The sequence below is a fragment of the Candida pseudojiufengensis genome (assembly GCF_024610245.1).
Source record: "Candida pseudojiufengensis strain CBS 10847 chromosome Unknown scaffold1, whole genome shotgun sequence".
NCBI classification, from domain to species: Eukaryota; Fungi; Ascomycota; class Pichiomycetes; order Serinales; family Debaryomycetaceae; genus Lodderomyces; species Lodderomyces pseudojiufengensis.
Window position 1 is genome coordinate 581,711 of NW_026261530.1, and position 20,175 is coordinate 601,885.

At 28.6% G+C, this 20,175-nt stretch overlaps 8 protein-coding genes across 8 annotated transcripts; 7 read left to right on the forward strand and 1 right to left on the reverse strand. All coding sequences in view use genetic code 12, as the record gives it.

The window, feature by feature from the left end:
• Window positions 1-211: 211 nt before the first annotated feature.
• Window positions 212-1,519, forward strand: PDX1 (Pdx1p; the record flags this gene model as incomplete). The annotated part of the gene is made up of 1 exon (XM_051758169.1): window positions 212-1,519. The coding sequence occupies one exon, from the start codon at window positions 212-214 to the stop codon at window positions 1,517-1,519; it is 1,308 nt and encodes a 435-aa protein (XP_051613754.1).
• A 637-nt stretch (window positions 1,520-2,156) lies between these two features.
• Window positions 2,157-3,527, forward strand: KGF55_003383 (uncharacterized protein; the record flags this gene model as incomplete). Its single annotated transcript, XM_051758170.1, has 1 exon — window positions 2,157-3,527. The coding sequence occupies one exon, from the start codon at window positions 2,157-2,159 to the stop codon at window positions 3,525-3,527; it is 1,371 nt and encodes a 456-aa protein (XP_051613755.1).
• A 571-nt stretch (window positions 3,528-4,098) lies between these two features.
• KGF55_003384 (uncharacterized protein) lies at window positions 4,099-5,748 on the reverse strand (the record flags this gene model as incomplete). Its single annotated transcript, XM_051758171.1, has 1 exon — window positions 4,099-5,748. One exon carries the CDS (start codon window positions 5,746-5,748, stop codon window positions 4,099-4,101), a length of 1,650 nt encoding a protein of 549 aa, XP_051613756.1.
• A 567-nt stretch (window positions 5,749-6,315) lies between these two features.
• KGF55_003385 (alpha-ketoacid dehydrogenase kinase family protein) lies at window positions 6,316-7,740 on the forward strand (the record flags this gene model as incomplete). The annotated part of the gene is made up of 1 exon (XM_051758172.1): window positions 6,316-7,740. One exon carries the CDS (start codon window positions 6,316-6,318, stop codon window positions 7,738-7,740), a length of 1,425 nt encoding a protein of 474 aa, XP_051613757.1.
• A 364-nt stretch (window positions 7,741-8,104) lies between these two features.
• KGF55_003386 (uncharacterized protein) lies at window positions 8,105-8,874 on the forward strand (the record flags this gene model as incomplete). Its single annotated transcript, XM_051758173.1, has 2 exons — window positions 8,105-8,156; window positions 8,687-8,874. The coding sequence occupies 2 exons, from the start codon at window positions 8,105-8,107 to the stop codon at window positions 8,872-8,874; spliced, it is 240 nt and encodes a 79-aa protein (XP_051613758.1).
• A 1,162-nt stretch (window positions 8,875-10,036) lies between these two features.
• FDH1 (formate dehydrogenase (NAD+)) lies at window positions 10,037-11,379 on the forward strand (the record flags this gene model as incomplete). Its single annotated transcript, XM_051758175.1, has 2 exons — window positions 10,037-10,910; window positions 11,120-11,379. 2 exons carry the CDS (start codon window positions 10,037-10,039, stop codon window positions 11,377-11,379), a joined length of 1,134 nt encoding a protein of 377 aa, XP_051613759.1.
• A 2,044-nt stretch (window positions 11,380-13,423) lies between these two features.
• Window positions 13,424-14,752, forward strand: KGF55_003388 (uncharacterized protein; the record flags this gene model as incomplete). Its single annotated transcript, XM_051758176.1, has 1 exon — window positions 13,424-14,752. The coding sequence occupies one exon, from the start codon at window positions 13,424-13,426 to the stop codon at window positions 14,750-14,752; it is 1,329 nt and encodes a 442-aa protein (XP_051613760.1).
• A 3,101-nt stretch (window positions 14,753-17,853) lies between these two features.
• Window positions 17,854-19,590, forward strand: KGF55_003389 (THS1; the record flags this gene model as incomplete). Its single annotated transcript, XM_051758177.1, has 1 exon — window positions 17,854-19,590. The coding sequence occupies one exon, from the start codon at window positions 17,854-17,856 to the stop codon at window positions 19,588-19,590; it is 1,737 nt and encodes a 578-aa protein (XP_051613761.1).
• Window positions 19,591-20,175: the final 585 nt, after the last annotated feature.

A 20,175-nucleotide genomic window follows, 5' to 3' on the forward strand; every position in this document is an offset into this window, starting at 1 on the left:
TTGATATCCTATTAAACGCGCGATTGTTCTACGCAATGACAATGACAATGACTGAACATTGTTTTTAAGACACGGCCCATCATCTTCCTTGAACTGCAATCAATTCGGTAATTAAATTCCTCTAATAAAGTATACATTACGTCTGATTGAAAAACCACCTGACCAAATTGGCTCAGACCATTATCTATTCCATTTATATATCCCTTGCATAATGCTCAGAGTATCATCACTACTCAAAAATTCATCATCATTAAAATGTATACCCAAATTAGCAAGTAAACAATACTTTTCAAATTCATCAATAAATAATGAAGCATCAATTTTTAAAATGCCTGCAATGTCGCCAACAATGACAGAAGGTAAAATTATATCATGGAAATTAAAACCTGGTGACTCATTTAATTCTGGTGATGTTTTATTAGAAGTTGAAACTGATAAAGCTAGTATTGATGTTGAAGCTGCAGATGATGGTAAAATTTGGGAAATTCTAGAACAAGATGGAGCTAGTGGTATACCTGTTGGTAAACCAATTGCATTTTTAGCTGAAGTTGATGATGATTTGAATAGTTTGGAAAAGCCAAAAGTTGAAGAATCGAAAGAAGAGCCAAAGAAAGAGGAACCAAAGAAAGAAGAGCCAAAGAAAGAAACAAAAAAGGAAGAGCCTAAGAAGGAGCCAAAGAAGGAAACAAAAAAATCTGAATCAAAACCAACTGACTCCTCATCAATACTTCAAAAAGCAAATCCAAATCAAAAATTTTCACCATCAGTTGAATTATTATTACATGAAAATCATATTTCAAAAGAAGATGCATTAAATAAAATTCAAGCAACTGGACCATCAGGAAGAATATTAAAAGGGGATGTATTAGCATATTTAGGAACAATAAACACAGATAGTGTTGTAAATATTGCAAAATTTATAAAATCAAGAGAACATTTAGATTTATCAAATATAACAATTGCAAAAACAGATACCAAGACAGGATCAAAAGATACACCTACAACAAAACCACAAGAAAAACCTAAACCAAAAAATATACTTAATGTTGAATTAACTTCTACAATATCAGATGATATATCACCTCAAAATTTCAAAAATTCATTTAAAAATATAATAAAATCATCAATTCAACAAACTTATTCTTCAAAATTCCCACAATTTGCAAATTCTCCAACTGCTTCATCAATATATGATAATTATGATATATTTGAAGAATTAATAACTCCATCAGTTACAAAAAATAGATTTGAAATAAGTGATATTAAATTTAAATTTTATAATCAACAACCACCAAGAACAAAACAAATAGTGGTTGATGAATTTGATGAAATATTAGTTAATAATTCAATAAAAAATGAGATTTCCACTCAATATCTTGAAATTGGTTCATCAAATGTTTTAATACTGTTTAAAATTAAATTCAATGATCAATTATTAGATTCGAAACAATTTGTTTCAAATTTTGAAGAAATTTTAATATCTCAAATTCCAACTAATAAATTGAAAATAACCAATTGATGTGGTATGTAAGTATATATTAGTAATTTTATAGACAACTTAACGAAATAGTTTTGAAAACTCTACAGTGATAGCTAATTCTCTACATACTTAACGGCAGTATAATTAAATTACCCTAATGGTCAACTGGTAGCTGTCTAAAATAATAATTATTTTTTTAATTTACGATTTTCTATTTTTTTTTTTTTTAATTTTTTTATTTCTTCAATAAAAAAAAAAATGATGTTCTACTTTTAATTTGAGGAGTTTTGATTGGTTGTTGGGAAGTTTATGCTTAGCACTGCGGTCGTAAGCTTAAGAGATTTAGGTTTGTGAGTTGTTTTTCCTCTTCTTTACTCTGAAACATATAACACATCTCTAAATATGATCTTTTTTTGTTACACAATTACATATAATATTTTTATTATTTGTTTATAGTTTTTTTAAATAAAAAAAATTTTAACATAAAAATTTTATTTTTTTTATTTTTTTTATTTATAAATTTTATATTATTTATTTTATTTAGTAGTTAATCAAGCTGAATCAATCAATCAACCATTTCATATCAATCAGTCAATTAGTTAAAATATCTACAGAGGGATAAAAGTGTAATTACGAAGAGTAGGGCATATTATTAATCAATTTTCATCCCTTAAAAATGTACAATAATATGTATCCTTATTCAGGATATTCAAATAATATTAATACAAATAATCAACAACAGACATCTCAACAATCACCTAATAATAGACAACAACAACAACAACAGCTGCAACAACAACAACAACCATTATATTTAAATACTCCCTCAAATCCTGCTTCTTATTTTGGTAGAAATTTAACTGGTTCAACATCATCTCAAACTTCATCAAATTCTTCAAATTCAAGAGGTGTGCCTCCATTAAGTCATTCAAATGTTCAAATACCTCCACGTTCAAACTATGGTATTCAATCAATTAGTGGGCTAACCACTCATACATCAAATTATCAATTAGGGAATCATAATCATAATCAATTAAATCAACAACAACAATTAAATCCAAATCTTTATTATAACCCAACTTCAAATCATCAATCTCATAATTCAACTCCTCAAATTTATAATAATCAATTACATAATACTGGTAATGGTAATGATCATCCACAACAATTAGATCCTAAACAATTACAAAAATTTACAACTCAACAAACTCAACAAACTCAGCAAACTCAAGCTCAACATTATCCTCAATATTATCAACAATTACAACAACAACATCTCCAACAACAGCAGCAACATCGACAACAACAGCAGCAACAACAGCACCATCATCAACAACATACTCCACAACAACAGACTCCACAACAACATAGTTATTCTACTACTCCACAACAACATAACCTCACTCATCAACAACAACCACAACAGCAACAACCACAACAGCAGTCACAACAACCCAAGAGCTCACCACAAATTACTCAACAACCAGCAAAACCAGAAGCTCCTAAATCTGATCAACCAATAAAAAAACCAAGAAAACCAAGAGCCACTAAAAAGGAAATGGAAGAGAAAAGAAGATTATTATTAGAAAAAGAAAAAATCAGATTACAACAAGAACAACAAAATCCTCAATCATCAACATCATCAGCAGCCAAATCAAATATTAGTCCAATTGTAAAAGAAACTTCAATAACTGATTCAAATGGTAAAAAAAGAAGAGGTCGTCCAAAAAAATTTATATTAGATCCATCAACTAATAAAATGATTGATTCAACTCATCCAAATTTTAAACATTTAAATAAAATAATAAGAGATAATAATGTGGGAAGTACTATTGAGCCAACTAATATTACTAATAATTCTGCTACTACCACCACCAATACAACTAATTCCAAAAATCATCCAACTTCTGTAACTAATGTAAATGATGCTGAATTTCAACAACTTTTGAAAAAAAAAGATAGAAGAGGTAGACCAAGAAAATTTCCTGTTGAACAAACTGGTATTACTATAAAGGGAGTTAAAATCAATGGTGGAGTTAAGAAGTAATGAAGTGTTTGTTTGTTAAAGTGTTATGAGTAAAAATTTTATTTTTCTTTTTGTTATTAATAATTTTTTAATTTTAATTTTTAATTTTTTTAATTTAAAGGATTAAAAAATATAAAAAAAAAAAAGATTAAAAATTTAAATCAATTGTTTGTTTTGTCTTGTTAATGTTTGATTTTTAAATTTGTATTTATGTAATTTAGTAACTAGTATTATTAATAATGTTCAAGTATAATCTTAATTTAGTAGATTCCACTAGACTTGTTTCGTGTTTATTTCTTTTAATTTTTAAATTTAAATTTTAATTTTTAAATTCTCGTAAATTTAATTTTTTATTTTACTCCGAGAAAAAAATAAGATTAAGGGGTAATGACTTTTACTTTAAATTAAAGTATCAAATAATTTTAAAAGATTAGGAAATTTGCTACAATTAAGTTGTATAATCGATTATTATTACAACAAATAAAAAAAATTTCATGTCAACAGCTACTGCTTTTCAAAATTGTTGCTTTAATTGAATCTTTTTCAAAATTTCGTTACATTTATCTATAGCTCTAATTTAAAAACAAACATTTTACATTATTTTATTCATAAATCTTCCAACAGCAATCATGGGAGCACAAAATGCCTTCACCATCATACATAAAGCATCAATTAATCTACTTAATTCAAATAATATCCAAATAAATAATAATAATTCTATAATAATAACAATAGTTTGTAAATTTGGAAAAAATTCACCAATTATATCAATTGGTTGAAAAATTAATTTTATAACTTGAATTTTTTTTATAAGGGAAATTAATGAAGAAACAATTTCAATTGAATTATTAACTAATGGGATTGGTGACTTTTGTTTTAGGGAAATCATTGATGATGATGATGTTGGTGGTTGTGATTCTAATTGTTTTGTTTCTGGGTTATAATATAATTCTTCATTTATCAGACCATTACTATTTGGTAAACTTGATTCATCACTTGAATCATATTCTATTATAAATTCTTTTGGATATTCTTCTGTTAGTGTATCATTTGATGATTGACGAATTGTAGGGGGGTTCCTGAGTTGTTTTTGATTAAACATTTTATTTGCTGGTTCATTCCAGCTGGTGAATAAAGTTTTCGAATTTTGAGTAAATTTTTTGAACTTTTTTGGTTTGACAAGTGGTTGTGGAGACTCTACTAAAACTTTGGATGTAGTTTGTTCTGTTGGAGCTGATTTTCCTTGTTTATAATAATCTACCCATGACCATACATAATTCATATATGGATTTACATAAGATTTTAAATCATAACCTTTTGAAACAGGAACTAATTCAGTTGATTCATTAATCTCTTCAGGAGTACTTTCTTCTATTGGAATTTTTTTCAGATTATCAACATGATGATCAAAATCTTTACCTAAATCTTTTTTAGCTTGCCTTATCCTTTTTTTGAGTAGTGATTTAAATTTCCTGTTCTTTTTAACTTTCTCACCAGTCTCTGAGTTTTCCTCCTCGTCATCATCTGATCCATTCTCAACGAATATCTCCTTTACTGGATCTTTCTTTTTAATTCGATGATCATAATAGTTATAATCATTATAATCATCTTTTATAAATTTAACATTTCTAAAAAATTTAGAAGCTGATGATTTTTCAGTTGTAGGTGTAATTTCTCCATTTTCTTGATTTGGTGGTGTATTAAAATTTTTACTATTTTCAAAAACAGAATCCATTGGATTATACTTATCTAAATTTTCAAATTTATCTTGAAATACTTCTCTAAAAGTTCTATGAGTATATAATTTTGGTTTCATTGAATTATCAGCTAAATCATAATTTTTTTTTTGTTTTAAATAATAATTATTATTCTTGTTTGATTTTTTAATTAATGGTTGAGGAGGTGGTGGTGGTTTTGTTTTTATGGTGGTGGGCATATGATTTTGAGTTAAATAATTTAATTGTGCTGGTGTTAATTCTTCCTCTAATTGATCATCTGAATCAATTTCAAATTCAATTTCAGGTTGACTTGATGATGGTGAATTGGGAGATGTTGTAATTGAGATAGGTTGTTGTTTTGGTCGTATATTATTCATAACTGGTTTTTGCTTAGGATTATAAGGTTTTTGTAATCTTGGTTGAAATTGTGAATGATAATCATGTGGAGTAGGCATTCTATATTGATTTTGTTGTCGTTCATTTAGATATTGTGAAGTATAATATGCATTGCTGGTTACATTCATGTCTTGAAGGTTGTTAATTTGAGTCTCAATTGACTACTAGATTTTCTAGAATTTGATTTATTTTATATATAATTTGATTAAGATATGTGTTACAGTGAAAATTTTAAAACGTTTTAAGGAGTAATAAAAATTAGTACGCAAAAATGGCTGGTTAGATCAATTACACAAAATCAAAGAGAAGGATTTGTGTTGGACCATTGATTTAAACAACTTCGATAATGAAGTTTCAATTAAAGTGATAGAGCCTTGCTTGATATGATAAGTAGTGTGACGCCTGAGATTGTGGGATGCGGATGTTTGCGGTACGGGCGATGTTGCGTTCAACATATTTCTATCACTCCGTTTCTTAGCGGAAATCAATTTTACAAAATTTGACCTCCAAATCTATCAAACGAGAAGCTATTGATGCTCTAGGCTCAAGCATTTGATCATTTGATCACATGCTCAACATTTTAAGCACTTTAAAGACGAATCATGTGTTGTGCCAAGTTTGCTACCAAATTGACCCCATATTTATCAAATTTATCTTGCGATAAAAAACTTCCGATCGAATCAATTTATCACTACATGATTCCACGAACTACAAAATGCCAAAAATGTCACCGATATGTATTCAAAAGACTAAATACTACATCCTCAGTTAGTCCTTTCTCCTACATTCATGCTGATGCTTTATCAGATATCAGTAAAGAAGAGATTGCCAAACATATAAAAAATCTTGGTCCCTTTCCCACATATTCAAATATCTTAAATCCTCAACATTTTTATCAAAATGCTGTACTACTAGATTATTCCAAAAGAGATCCTCATCCAGTATCATTAAGACAATTAGCTGGATTTGGAAATACATTAACTAAACAAAAAATTATAAATAGTGCAAATTTTGTAAGAATTGAATTACCAATAAGATTAGCTTTAAGAATTCGAGATTTACAAACATTACCATTTGGAGTTGTAAATAATTTCCATTTAGCTCAAATTTATGAAAGTTATTATCATCTGTTTAATGCATTTAGAAAAATCCCCAAGATCAATACAATTGAAGAAAATGAAAATTTTTGTAAAACTTTATCAACTTTATTAGATGATCATTTATTTAATTTATCACATTTATTAATGGGTGCTTTAGAAATATCAATAGCTGAAAGTTTACCACAACATGAATTAGATTCATTTATGAGTTCAATGTTAAGATCAAGAATAAGTAGAAGAGTTATAGTTGAAGAACATTTATCATTAAGTGAAAATTATTTAAAAAAACCATATGATAAAAAACCTCCTCATTATTTAGGTGAAATGTTTCAAAATTGTAATGCAGTTGATCAATTTAATCAAGTTTCATCAATGATAAAAAAGTCATTAATTGAAAAATATCCAGAAATTGATTCCTTACCTGATTTAAAAATTGAAGGTGATTTAAATTGTAAATTTCAATTTATGATACCCCATTTACATTATTTAATTCATGAAATTTTAAAAAATTCTTATGAAGCTACAATAAATTTTCATAAAGATAAACCACCACCAATAAAAGTTACTATTATAGACCTGAAAAAAAATGTTTTATTTAGAATTTCAGATCAAGGAGGTGGTATAAATCATAATAAATTAAAACTGATTTGGTCATTTGGTAAATCACCAGAATTAGCAAGAAAAAGTTTAGCAAATTTTCATAGTATACCAGGTTTACAATTATATTCAAATTTAAAAGTTACTGCATCAGGTTCATCAATTGTTAATAATAATAATGATGAAAATCAATCATTTATTGAAATGCAAGAAAAAGCTAAAAAAAAATCAACTTTATCTGATTTAATGTCAAGACCTCAAGAATTTAAATTAGGTATGGGATTACCAATGTGTTCTGTATATGCAGATTATTGGAATGGTAAATTAGAAATGAATTCATTAGAAGGTTATGGAAGTGATACTTCTTTAACTTTAAGTAAATTAGGTTATCATAGTAATATTATTCAACTTGATAGAGCTTGATGGATAAATGTTTGTTTGTGTAAATAGAGACTACAATCTTGAAATATTAATTCTTAAGCTATTTTAATATATGGTGGTTTTATCTTGTAACACTTCAGTCGGAGCTACAAGTTTAAACTTCTTGGATTTGAAAAAATATATTATTTCCTTGAGCAATTTATAAATCCCAGATTGAAACTCAACAAATCATACTAATTTTGTTTTAAAACTTGTTTAGTCAATACATAACTTGAAAATAATTTTAAATTTAATTAATTTTAAAATCAGATCTTCGTAGATCTCAGAAATGTACAAATTTATCTGAATCCTTTTACGAGTAGTTTGTTCTTACCTTTTCAACAACTTTTTAACATCATCAATAATCATGTTTTCATCAGAGCTCGACTTATTTACTAAGAGAAATGATGAATATCCAGGTATAAACCTCACTATATATGGCAGATATACTCATGAAAGAGTTTCGAAGGTTAAAACTTAAGAATATATATTCAAAATGGTCGGGTCAGATGAAAATCTGATGTGGCATGTCAGAAGTAAATTTCTCAAACACATAACTGAAGAAACATTGATAAAATTTCAAAATCCAAAACATTCATGTAACGACAGAAGTCATCAATTGATGCGTGTATTTATATTGAGCCTTCACATAAACCAGAGAACTAAAATTACATAAAATATAGATGAATTTAACATTTTAAATGGAATTGTTGAAACAAATGCAAGTCTGTTGTTCCCTTTATTTATCTTTTAGCATCATAGTTTACCTATACAAAGATATCTGCTTTATAACGTAATTACCAGCATTGAAATCACAGTTAATGAAACCTTAAGATTTGAAGAAAATACATGATACAGAAATTCATGATACATCAAATGGTCATGGTAACATGGATGATAAATAAATATGTAATGCCAGGTTGAATACTCGACGGTGATGAAATTGAAGTTGTCAAACGTATGAGTCAAATATTATGGACTAGTGTATGGACTAATGGTGCAATGAAACATCAATGTCAAGCTACTTCGATTCCGTATCATAGTTTTACTGATGGGTCTAAAAGTTGTGATGGTAATGGTACTGGATATGTTGATATATCTGGTCAAAAATTTAAAATCTCGGAAATGCAAGTTTAAAGTAAGAACTATTCAAAGTTTCAGCCAAATGAATAAAAGTTTTGCTTAAAATTAAAATGAGTTTTTACCTGCATCAAGTAACTTTTGAGAATCTATTCTGTTAAATTGAATATTTTGATGAATATTTCAAGAAGAAAAGCACATTAAGTCGTCAATTTATCATCAATAACCCCATTTCACAAGAAATTGCTGTATCTAGTTTTAAATTGAAAATAATGATATTTTTTGTAGACGTTTGGATCAGTTTCTGATGGCCATTCAATTAATTGTTGGGATTGAATTATTCATATTGGAGGTGAAAAGTAAATATTTAATTTCGGTGGAATTCTGACTCATATTTGCCATACGATAATATATTTTTATACCTGGTTACAACTTAGATTTTGCGAACAATTATTTTCGTCAAAAAAAAAGTAAACATTAAGTATTTTTTACTATATTTGATCGGGATTAAATGATAGAATTTATCTCCTCTTATTAAGCTTAGTTTAACCTCAAAAGGTTCTACATGCCTTTTTTTCGAGAAAAAAAATATTGTTATCAAAATTATTAATTGTAAAATATACCCCTTGAAATTAGTTCCCCACAAAATATTTCGACAAATCGTGTAAACATATGTACCCAAGAATAAAATATTTTAAACTGATGAGAATTAAGACCCTCATCAACCAATTGCACTGATGATATTCATCACTTGATCACTTGAAAATTTGAGGAAATAAAGTAACAATTCTTTGATCATTAATTGTAAGTTTGACCGTATAGCGGAAACTGGAGTTTTGATCAAATTGTTAACACAAAGCCGAACGAAACTTGTTCAAGTTTTGAACACAAAGATGAACGATAAAATTTACAGATTTTAGAAGAATGTTCTTCTTCCGAGTGATTTTAATAATACACTGGTAGCGCTTTCTAAGTTAGCCTATAGTTACAAATTATTAAAGCAACTCTTAAATAAAGTCCAAACATAAAATGGCTATTGTGAATTCCAATTATTTCTAATGAGTTCCTAAGAACGTGAGCATATATAAAATAATCAATTTCAAAATGGATCAAATTATTATAAATATCCTTCAAAATCTTACTGAATATATTGATTTAAAATTTTTTCACCAAGTTATCAAACTTACAAAATCAATCACTCAAACAATAATAAATCAAAATGGCAAAGAAACCAGTCTGTTTAATCGTTTTATACGAGGGAAAACAGCATGCTCTTGATCAACCAAAGATGTTGGGAGCAGTTGAAAATGAATTAGGTCTTAGAAAATTCATTGAAGATCATGGATACGAAGTTATTGCAACTGCTGATAAAGATGGTCCAGATTCAACTTTTGAAAAATACTTACCAGAAGCTGAAATTATCATTACTACTCCATTCTTCCCAGCTTATGTTACTGCAGAAAGAATTGCTAAAGCTCCAAATTTAAAAATTTGTATTACTGCTGGTGTTGGATCGGATCACGTTGATTTAAATGCAGCAAACAAAAGAGGAATCGCAGTTATTGAAGTCACTGGTTCAAATGTTCAATCAGTTGCCGAACATGCGGTCATGTCTATGTTGGTATTGATCAGAAACTATAATATTGGACATCAACAATATATTGATGGTGGCTGGGATGTTGCAGCTGTTGCTAAAGATGAATACGACATTGAAGGTAAAGTTGTTGCTACTGTTGGTGCTGGTAGAATTGGTTACAGAATCTTAGAAAGATTGGTTCCATTCAATGTTAAAAAATTATTATACTATGACTACCAACCTTTACCAAAAGTTGCTACTGATAAATTAAATGAAGCTTCAAAATTATACAATGGAGTTGATGTAATTGTCGAAAGAGTTGAAAGTTTAGAAGATTTAGTTTCTCAAGCTGATATTGTTACTATCAATTGTCCATTACATGAACAAACTAAAGGATTATTTGACAAAGCTTTAATCTCAAAGATGAAAAAAGGTTCTTATTTAGTCAACACTGCTAGAGGTGCTATTTGTGATACTGATGCTGTTACTGAAGCTGTAAACAGTGGTCATATTGCTTGTATGTATAATTTTTATTTTTTTTCCAAATTGATTGGTTTTGTGTTATCTTGTCGCTACCAAAGGTAGTAAAAAATATTTTGAACAAAATTTCAAAATTCATGATTGGATCAAAAGGGCTTCAAACAGCACATAAACCATCAAAGTAACATCAATTTCTTGATTAAATTATAAGTAACAGTATACTAACACCAGAATAAGATGCCGGAGATGTTAGCCCGGTCCAACCGCCACCGGAGGATTTCCCTTGGAGAAGTATGAAAAATCCTTTTGGTCCTGGATTTTACGGCAATGGAATGACTCTCCATTGCTCAGGTACGAGTCTTGATGCTCAACAGAGATATGCAGACGGAGTGCGTCAAATTCTAACTGAATTCTTCAACAAATCTTTCCATTACAGACCTCAGGACGTGATTTGCATAGATGGGGATTACGCAACGAAATCATACGGTCAAAGAGAAAAGAAATAAGCTTTTTAAGTGTATAAGTGTATAAGATAAATGCAAGATCTTTTAGTTCAAGATTAACTCATGTAGTGATCAGTACTCACATTTTGGGTGCTATTTTCCATCTCGAAATTTATTGCCCCTTAACAGATTTTTATTACTCCTTAAAAAAGTTACACAAACATAATGTTTCAAGTTTTTTTTTTCTTTTAACTTTTTTTCTTTTAATTGTATCAGAGTTCACCTTCCTAAACAAATTGTTTACTCAAGCTACTTTGATTGGACTTCAATTTCAATTCTTAAACCGGTAGCTTTGTTCATGCACTATTTGTTATATTGTGTTATCCAAACTCTGGTGTTCCACTCAATTTACCAATCGTTGTCATGAGACTTAACGATCCTTGAATTCAGTTCAAGGTTTTTAGTGTTTATAGTTCTTTATAATCAATTACTTCCTTATATTTACATATTTTTATATTTACTATCACTACCTTCCAGATAAAATGGTGAATTAGATCGATATTGGATAATAAATATTATTCATATTTAAGTAATCAAGGTTTTTTCAGATTGATCTCCTAACAATTTCACACACACTCATAAAAAAAAAAAAAGTAAGAGGTTTTTTAGATGCTATGATGAAAACTAAAATTATTATATAAATTTTAGTTAGAAATCTTTCCTCTATAAGTTAAATTTATTTCTTTACTGTTTAGCAAACTAGACTACTAATCCAATATAATATAATTGATTTTGAAAAAAAAAAAAAAAGTAATAATACTAAAATTAATCCATATACAACTTTAGGGGTTATAGTAATCAGAACAACCAATCTTAACACAATCGTACATTTTTTGACTCTTCTTTTTCAAACTAGATAAAGCTCGATTATTAAGGTACAAATTTTGGAATGATTATTTCCGCAAAAATAAATCTCAAAGAAATATTTGATGTTTTAAAACATGTTTCCCCTCTGAATCTCGAAAATTATCAAACGAAACCTGAAAGTACAAACTATTGTAGTCTTTTAATTATAATTGACATAATTTATCGCTAATATTATTGTTTATTCATCACGTAAGAGTTAAACCTATCCTGCTCGCTTCTGCAAGTTTTTAGTTCCAGACTTGATTCCGCTAATAAACATACTCCATGTTGACTTGCAGCATGTTTCTTTAACGAAACAAGATACGTGGCAAGCGATCTCGACTTCTCCATGGTAAGTCATTTAATGGCCACGCTATTACTTCAATAAACGTATTGTATCTCGAAAAGAAGGAAAAAAAAAGTGTATTGATTGGTGAGACGAGATTTTACATTACCTTATTCTTCCCATCGGCTTAACTTACTTCTTCGAATCTTACAAATTAGATGGACAAGCGCATAATAATTGAACAGAAAAACTAAACTAATTAATAAGGAACATTTAGTACTAGAAAGACAATATAAGATCTTATCTACGCAAATAGATACGAGGCTTGTATTACGAGATCTAGATCTTTTATCTCCGTTTAGGCTTTTGTACGCTTTTTTCTTGGCATGACACAAAAATAAGTACAATCATTTAAAAAAATTTGTATTCAACGTAAAATATGGCTGAAGTAGACTGAAAGGTGGTTAAACAATGATATAGTTCAATTTTGATACGACGGTCAAAGGTATCGACTAAACATAACACGATTATAGAGTTGTACAACTATGAACGAATATCATACTTGGTTCTAAAAATCATCAAATTCAATAAAATTATTCGATCATTAATTGACAACGGCTAGACGATTTCAATCTGAAACAAAATAATAATTATTATATAGGATTGAAATTAATCAGAATTACAATAAACAAGTTACAAAGATTGAAACCAAATACGTTTTAATGATGATTCTTAATTATGGAGCCAGAGTTGACAGTTTCAAGTGGTTACCGTCTAACCAACAATTATCTTGCAATAGTGAGACAAGTATTGAACTTTTCATAATCTCTTTCAATATTTATATGTTGAAAATTTCCCATGTTTTCCAGTATTTTAACTTTTGCTAGATAAATCAATTTCACCTAAATCAATAAAATGAACAACGACAACCAAGAAGAATTCATAGATGACATCAACTTGTATTACAATAAATTGATCAACCACAATCTCAAAATAAATCATTATGAGGAATATTTTCTCGAAGTCAACCCCATGTTTTACGACAATGATCCATCCAGATTTCAAACAATTGAAGATGATGTTGTTCCAAATGTTAATATTGATTCAAAAATGGAGCTTAATGGATTAACTGAAGATGATGAATTATTTACTGCTGATGGTTGGGCTAGAATTGGTGATATAAACTTTGCAAGAACTAGAATAGCAAAAGTCAATATGGAACGAAAATTTTATACATTTGGATTTGCAAAATCAGTTGAAATTGGTGAAAGAAAAGAAGTGTTAGTTAGAAGTTATGGAAGTTTAATCACTTCAGCAAATAAAATTTTAGCAATTAAAACATTGAAAACACCAAAATTTTTGGAAAATTCTTATGATGTCAGAGTTCCACCAACAGATTCATTTGAAAAAGTGGGCCAAGCAGGTAAAAGTTTTACGGTTACAGCATTTCATTTACCTACTACTGTTTATTATGGAGCCGTTCAAACAAGAAGAGATAAAATTAATGCTATTCTCAACAAATATGGATTTCACTCGGATTCCTTCATTTACATTTTGCAATTATTAGCCTTCTGGTTGACAAGTGGTTCAATTGATAAACCTAAAGAAAGAGTAGCTATAACAACTAGTGATGCTTATGAATTTTTGTACATTTTGCACTTGTTTGATAAATTAGGTTTGCGTTATCAATACAAGTTCGTTTGTGAATGTTATGCAAGTAATAAAAATTTAAAGTATTTTTATATTGAAAAGTGTTCTTTTAAAACATTTATTTGGGATTTATTTTCAAACAAATATGGTTTAGCAGGTCAAGGTAAAGTTGATAAATACACTCAAGATTTAGATTTTTTATTTCAATTGACTCAATATGAAATTGCAAATTTTTTAGAAGGTTTAAGTATTGATGGTGAAGAATCAAATTGGATTAACGTTAGTAGTAACGGTCTCAAAAATTTATATATGAGATTATTGTGTTTAGCAGGTCATGGTACATATTATCGTACGGGTGATAGATGTTTTAAAGTTACATTTTTTGACTGCAAAAACCTCAAGTCATATTCTTCAACTGATCCCTATAAAATCTCAACAACAACAGCTTACACCCAAAAAACTAAAGTGTTTTCCATTGATATAGGTAAATCCTACTTAATTGTTAGAGGTAAGTTTCAAGGTAAAAAATCAGGTATTTCAACTTTAGTTCCAGGTGAAAATAATAATTTGAGTGATGGTGGTGCATCCACTTAATATGATTTAGTTGTGTTATTGTTATTGTTATTGTTAGGTTTACTATTTTAAACTCTTTGTTTAATTCTGTATGAGTTTTTATTCGTAAATTATTCTAAATATTCTTTTACTCTTACATATTTTTTATAGTTATATTTTAAATAATACACACTTGCCATTCTAACTATTTGAATCAAATGCAACAAGTTATACGATCGATGCAGGAATTTGTTTGAACAGATTCCTTTAGGACAGTTAAATATAATGTATTCATCAGCTTCATACATTCAATAACGAATTAACCTTCCTACAATTTGATAATTTATCTTGCTCAATTTCAAGACGTCAAAAAATTCAATATATTGCGGTTATGAAAGGTAAAGCTTTACAAGTTCCATTGTCATGGTTCATTCCAAGGTTTCAGATGACGGACGTCTAATTTATAACATTTAAGAAAATTATATTAGTTGAATTTTAGTGTTTGCTACTACTTCAACTAAGTTAATACCTTAGATAAATGGTAGGATTATTGCTTTTTCATAACTTATGAGTATTAGGCAGACACTGGCTTGGCTCCATTAATTTAAACGTTGGTTTTCAAACATCAATAGATCAGTGTATGTATCATTCGAAAATTTATAAGAACTTGTTAAAAAGATTAAGATTGACACGTAACTAGCAAAAAATTTCAGTTCATGATGGTTCAATCAAGGATAAGCTAAGATCAACTGAAAATACAAACCCATATGCTTCAACAGTAGAGCTATTTTGTTGATTTCATTTATTTATTTATGAAGTTAGACTTCTGGTACGTATTTTCATTACTGCTCCATTACCAATTAATTGCAAACCAAACCATTTTAAGAAAGTAATTGAATGTTATGTTATAAACATGCGTTTTCAAGTGCTTAGAACGAAAATAGAAATTATCACTTATGATGGAACATAAAAATGAATCCCAAGATAGTCTTTGATTTTCGAAAATTAATTGATTCGGATTTGTTCTCAAGCAAAGGAAACATCAGAGCATACATGTGTTGAATTAACGAAAGTGAAGTTAATACTCAAGCATTAGCCTCTTCTTGTGATATTGTTGTAGAAGCAATGATATGTTACAATCAAGCTTCACTAATTATTTTTTACGTTGTTACAAAGTATGCTTTTTGGGAAAATCAAATTCAATGTATAATAACTAATTAGAAATATATCTAAACTCTAAACGCCATATTGCAACTGAACCCAGCAATCAGCTGGAATGAGTAGGACCCATTGTATCTTCCATTCCACATCTGCTAACATCAATTACGGTAATGTTATTTCTTTCTTTCTTCCAGTCTTTGCAGCACTTTAATCCTGGATTAATTATGTATTAATGTTTAACATTATTGTAGAAGAATTACTTCATTTAGTTCTAATAGCAAAACTCGATAGAAATCGGCAGCAAAATTATTAACAGCATTGCATCCATAAACTAACAAATTTAATTCAGAAGCTTCTTTTTCATTCATCAGTAATTTCTTTGCATCCTTTTTTATGAAATCCAGATTGAGCCAATGCATAATAACATCCGATGGAGGAGATGAAAATTCTATGAGTTACTACCCTTGATATTGAATTTTGTGATTTATTTGGATACAAGTATGATATGTAAGCGCTTTAATGTATGAATACGTATGAAATATTAGTAATTAAAGATGGATGGATATTGACGACTAATCTCGCTGGTATCAGGTCCCCTTATAATGCCTCCAAGTGGAATGATAAAAATTATAGCAAGAAATATTGTTCTTATTTTATGTTCTCAAAATTATGTTGATACTAAAATATATGACTTATTTCAATTATATTGAATGAGATCCTATCCGTTTTCATATTCTTGTAAATTATATTTCTTGCTAACTTCAACTTCCAATATTTTTTTTTATCATTTAATGTACTAATTGAAAAATCTTTAAGGTGATGACCATCAATCGAAATACAAGTTATCCCAATGAACAATGAAGAAAGGTGTATTTGTTAAATATTGATCTAATAAATATGAATTGAAAAGCAAAATAATATGCTGTTTTTGAAGAATCTGCCTATAATAATCCGTCATCTGATTGAAACTTGTAGCTGTGTTACATTTCGCATATAAGCCATTGTACCGCGTCCAATCCACGTTGTAATTGCTGCTTGACTTTTTAATTTATTAAGATATTTTGTGAATTTGTCGACGTTGATGTTGTAAGTATGTATTATCCTCTAAAGGTTGCAAATCTTACTGAATAAGCTATTCAACAACCCGATAAATATACCATGGTCATATAATAGTTAACATGAGTTTAAACGGTTCTTTTTCCACAGTTGTTGATGAACTTGTGCGTTGTATAATTGATTAATCTTTAATTTATTAGATTTTTGTATTGATTCATGCTTTGTCTTTTAAGCTACTAAAAAATTTCCTTTGAATTGCTTTATAATAAATCAAGTGAGTAAGGTTTGTTATAAGTGTATATGTGTGATTTGTAATATTAAAGTGGTTGTTAAAGATTTAGTTTTAAAAATGATTATAATTTGAAGATTTATATAAACGTAACAGAAGTATATTTCTCAAATTTTATTTTATGACAATCATCATGACATTATAACAAGTTCATATATCGCACTACCAAATGAGATACTTTGGCGAATTCAAAGAAAATCTATATAAAATTAAGAAATAATGGTGATAAAACCAGGTCAAGAAACATTCCAAACAATGTCAATACAGCCAAACTCTTAATAAAAACATTTCTGTAGAAAAAATTTGAACCCACTGTATACTTTATAGCCCATTTAATTTTCGAGTACCAATATCTTTTTTATGTGAAAAAATAAAAACAATTTTGTGACACTAAATTATATAGAAAAAAAAATCGAAATATAGATTGCAAAACTTTAATTTATCTATTAGTACATAAATATGATACATATCATCAAAATAAATTACAGCTCAAAATTAAATATAAATATAAATATAAATATAATAAATATAAATACTGAAGGAAAGATGAAATTTAAAATTTACAAATTCAATTTTTTTCTTGTTTTCATCTATTCAATTTTTTCAACCATAATCAATTCAACACTCAATCACCAATATGGGTAAAAGATCAGGTATCTTAAAAATTATTCAATCCGTACACAAAAGGAGAGCACTATCAAAAGATACAAATAATACAGATGATGTTCAGACTACAATAATTAAAATTGAAAAAAATAAAAGAATACCTAGAGACTTAGTTCAACCATTTTTTGATGATACTGGAAAAAGGAAATTGGATAATGAAATGTTTAATGGATTATTGTATGATAAATCTGGTTTCATTTATCAGGAAGAATATATTGTACCAGATCCACGTTCAGATTATCTTAAATTCAGTGCGTTTAAATTCATGGATTTGACTACATATTTATATAAAGATAATATTAAACCATTGAAAAAAACTGGTGATGTACAAGTTGAAACTGGTGATGTACAAGTTGAAACTGGTGATGTGCAAGTTGGAGCTGGTGATGTGCAAGTGGAAACTGGTGATGTGCAAGAGGAAAAGCTTACATCAAGTACCAAACAAGGAATATCAAACAATATGACATTATTAACTGCAAATGGTTTTGTCAAAATAAAAGATATAAACTTTAATGAAACAAAAATTGCTGTGTACAATAAAGATACAAAATCATTTGACTATAAGTTTGTAAAAGCTGTTCAACGTCATTCAGGTGAAGCTAATACAATAAGAAATTATAATGGTGTTATATTGGGTTCAAAACAAAAAACAATACTCCGTACTAAGGAAAATTCAAAATATAGCGATTGGTATGTTGGAGTTCCATCACAACAAGAATTTAATCAATTTCAGTTGTTACATTATTTGCAAGCTGGATATAAAAATCAAAATCGTGAAACAATTAATCTCATTAGAGGATTTATGGGAATAGATACAATCGAAAAATTTCATTATTTCATGATAGTGCTAGGATTTTGGATTGGGGATGGTTCCCTTAAGATTGATCAGACCAGTAATTGTGAATCGGTTTGGTTTTCACAAATTAAAGAAGATGATATATTGTTATTAGAATACTGCTTCAAGAAATTGAATTTACAGATGAATACAGAATGGCGGAAAAGTTACAGAATAAAGAAGCATGAAGCAAAATATAAATCACAAGTTTTTTATGCTGAAACTGTAGTTTATGAAATGCATATAACTAAAGTTTCATGGCGTGTCATGTTCGTTAAATGGTTTGGCTGTAAATATAAAAACAGTCAAAACAATGACGGACTAGAATATTTCACTTCTGCTAAACCTACTAAGTTCTTGGAATGGTTCAATGAATTAACAAGATTAGAAATTATTTTGCTAACTTATGGGTATAACGCTGCTGATGGAGTAGCTGCTAAATTTAATCAAATTTATACCGTCAGCACAGAAATGAAACAGTTTTACTCCAGAATATTAATTCATGGTGGTTTTGCAACAAAAGCTACATTACGTCCACAAATTAAGCAATATTCCATTTTTGCGGCTGCTGGGATTTGTAGGGGATTACCAAAGATTTATGAAAAGGAATACAATGAATTAAGTGAAGAACAAAAAAAACCCTATAAAGAAGTTGTACCTAATGGAAATGACATTTGGGTTTTATCATTTTCTGATAGTTCAAATCCAGCTGCTGTTCAGGGTTTGAAATATTGTAAAGTTGAAACATCCAAAAAAATGACTACAACAGATGAAATGGTAATTTTGGATGTCGACGGTTTTGCTGTTGTAAGATGGGAAGATGATCAAGGTAACACTGGGTACCCAGTTTTGGTCAAAGGGGTTGATTTGTAGATCTGTCAATATTTTAGAGAAAAACAAAGTAATATATACATAACTTGTATCGTCGTGTTCAATTCTACTCTGAAAAATAGTACCCAATAAATTTAGCCAGATTGAGACTTTTTTTTGGGCTCTATGAAAGTACGTAAAAGGTTTTTTCATCATCAGAACTTTGTATATGCCATCACAAAATATTATGTTTGCTTAGAAATGTTAGCCCATCTCACCCATAAAGCTATATTTATTCATCACAACAATATACATTTATTGATTTAACTAATTCAAATAAGAGTTCTCTGGAACTGCCTTCAGAAAATAGAAGAAAACTGCTAATTGAAATCGTCAAGATTTTATCATCAAAGTCGAGTTTTATCCAACATTCACATAAGAAAAGGCATAACTCGAAAAACAGTTCGTAGTCCTCACTTCTGGCTTTTAAATTGATATGAATGCAATGAATTTGATTAATCAAAGCATGGATAATCATAATTGTTCTTGATGGGAGCAAAACGGCAAAGCTCAACACTCTATCAAAGTTGCGATCAAGTCAATAGCAATATACTCCCCTAGTATCATCCATGTTCAATTTTATTGAGC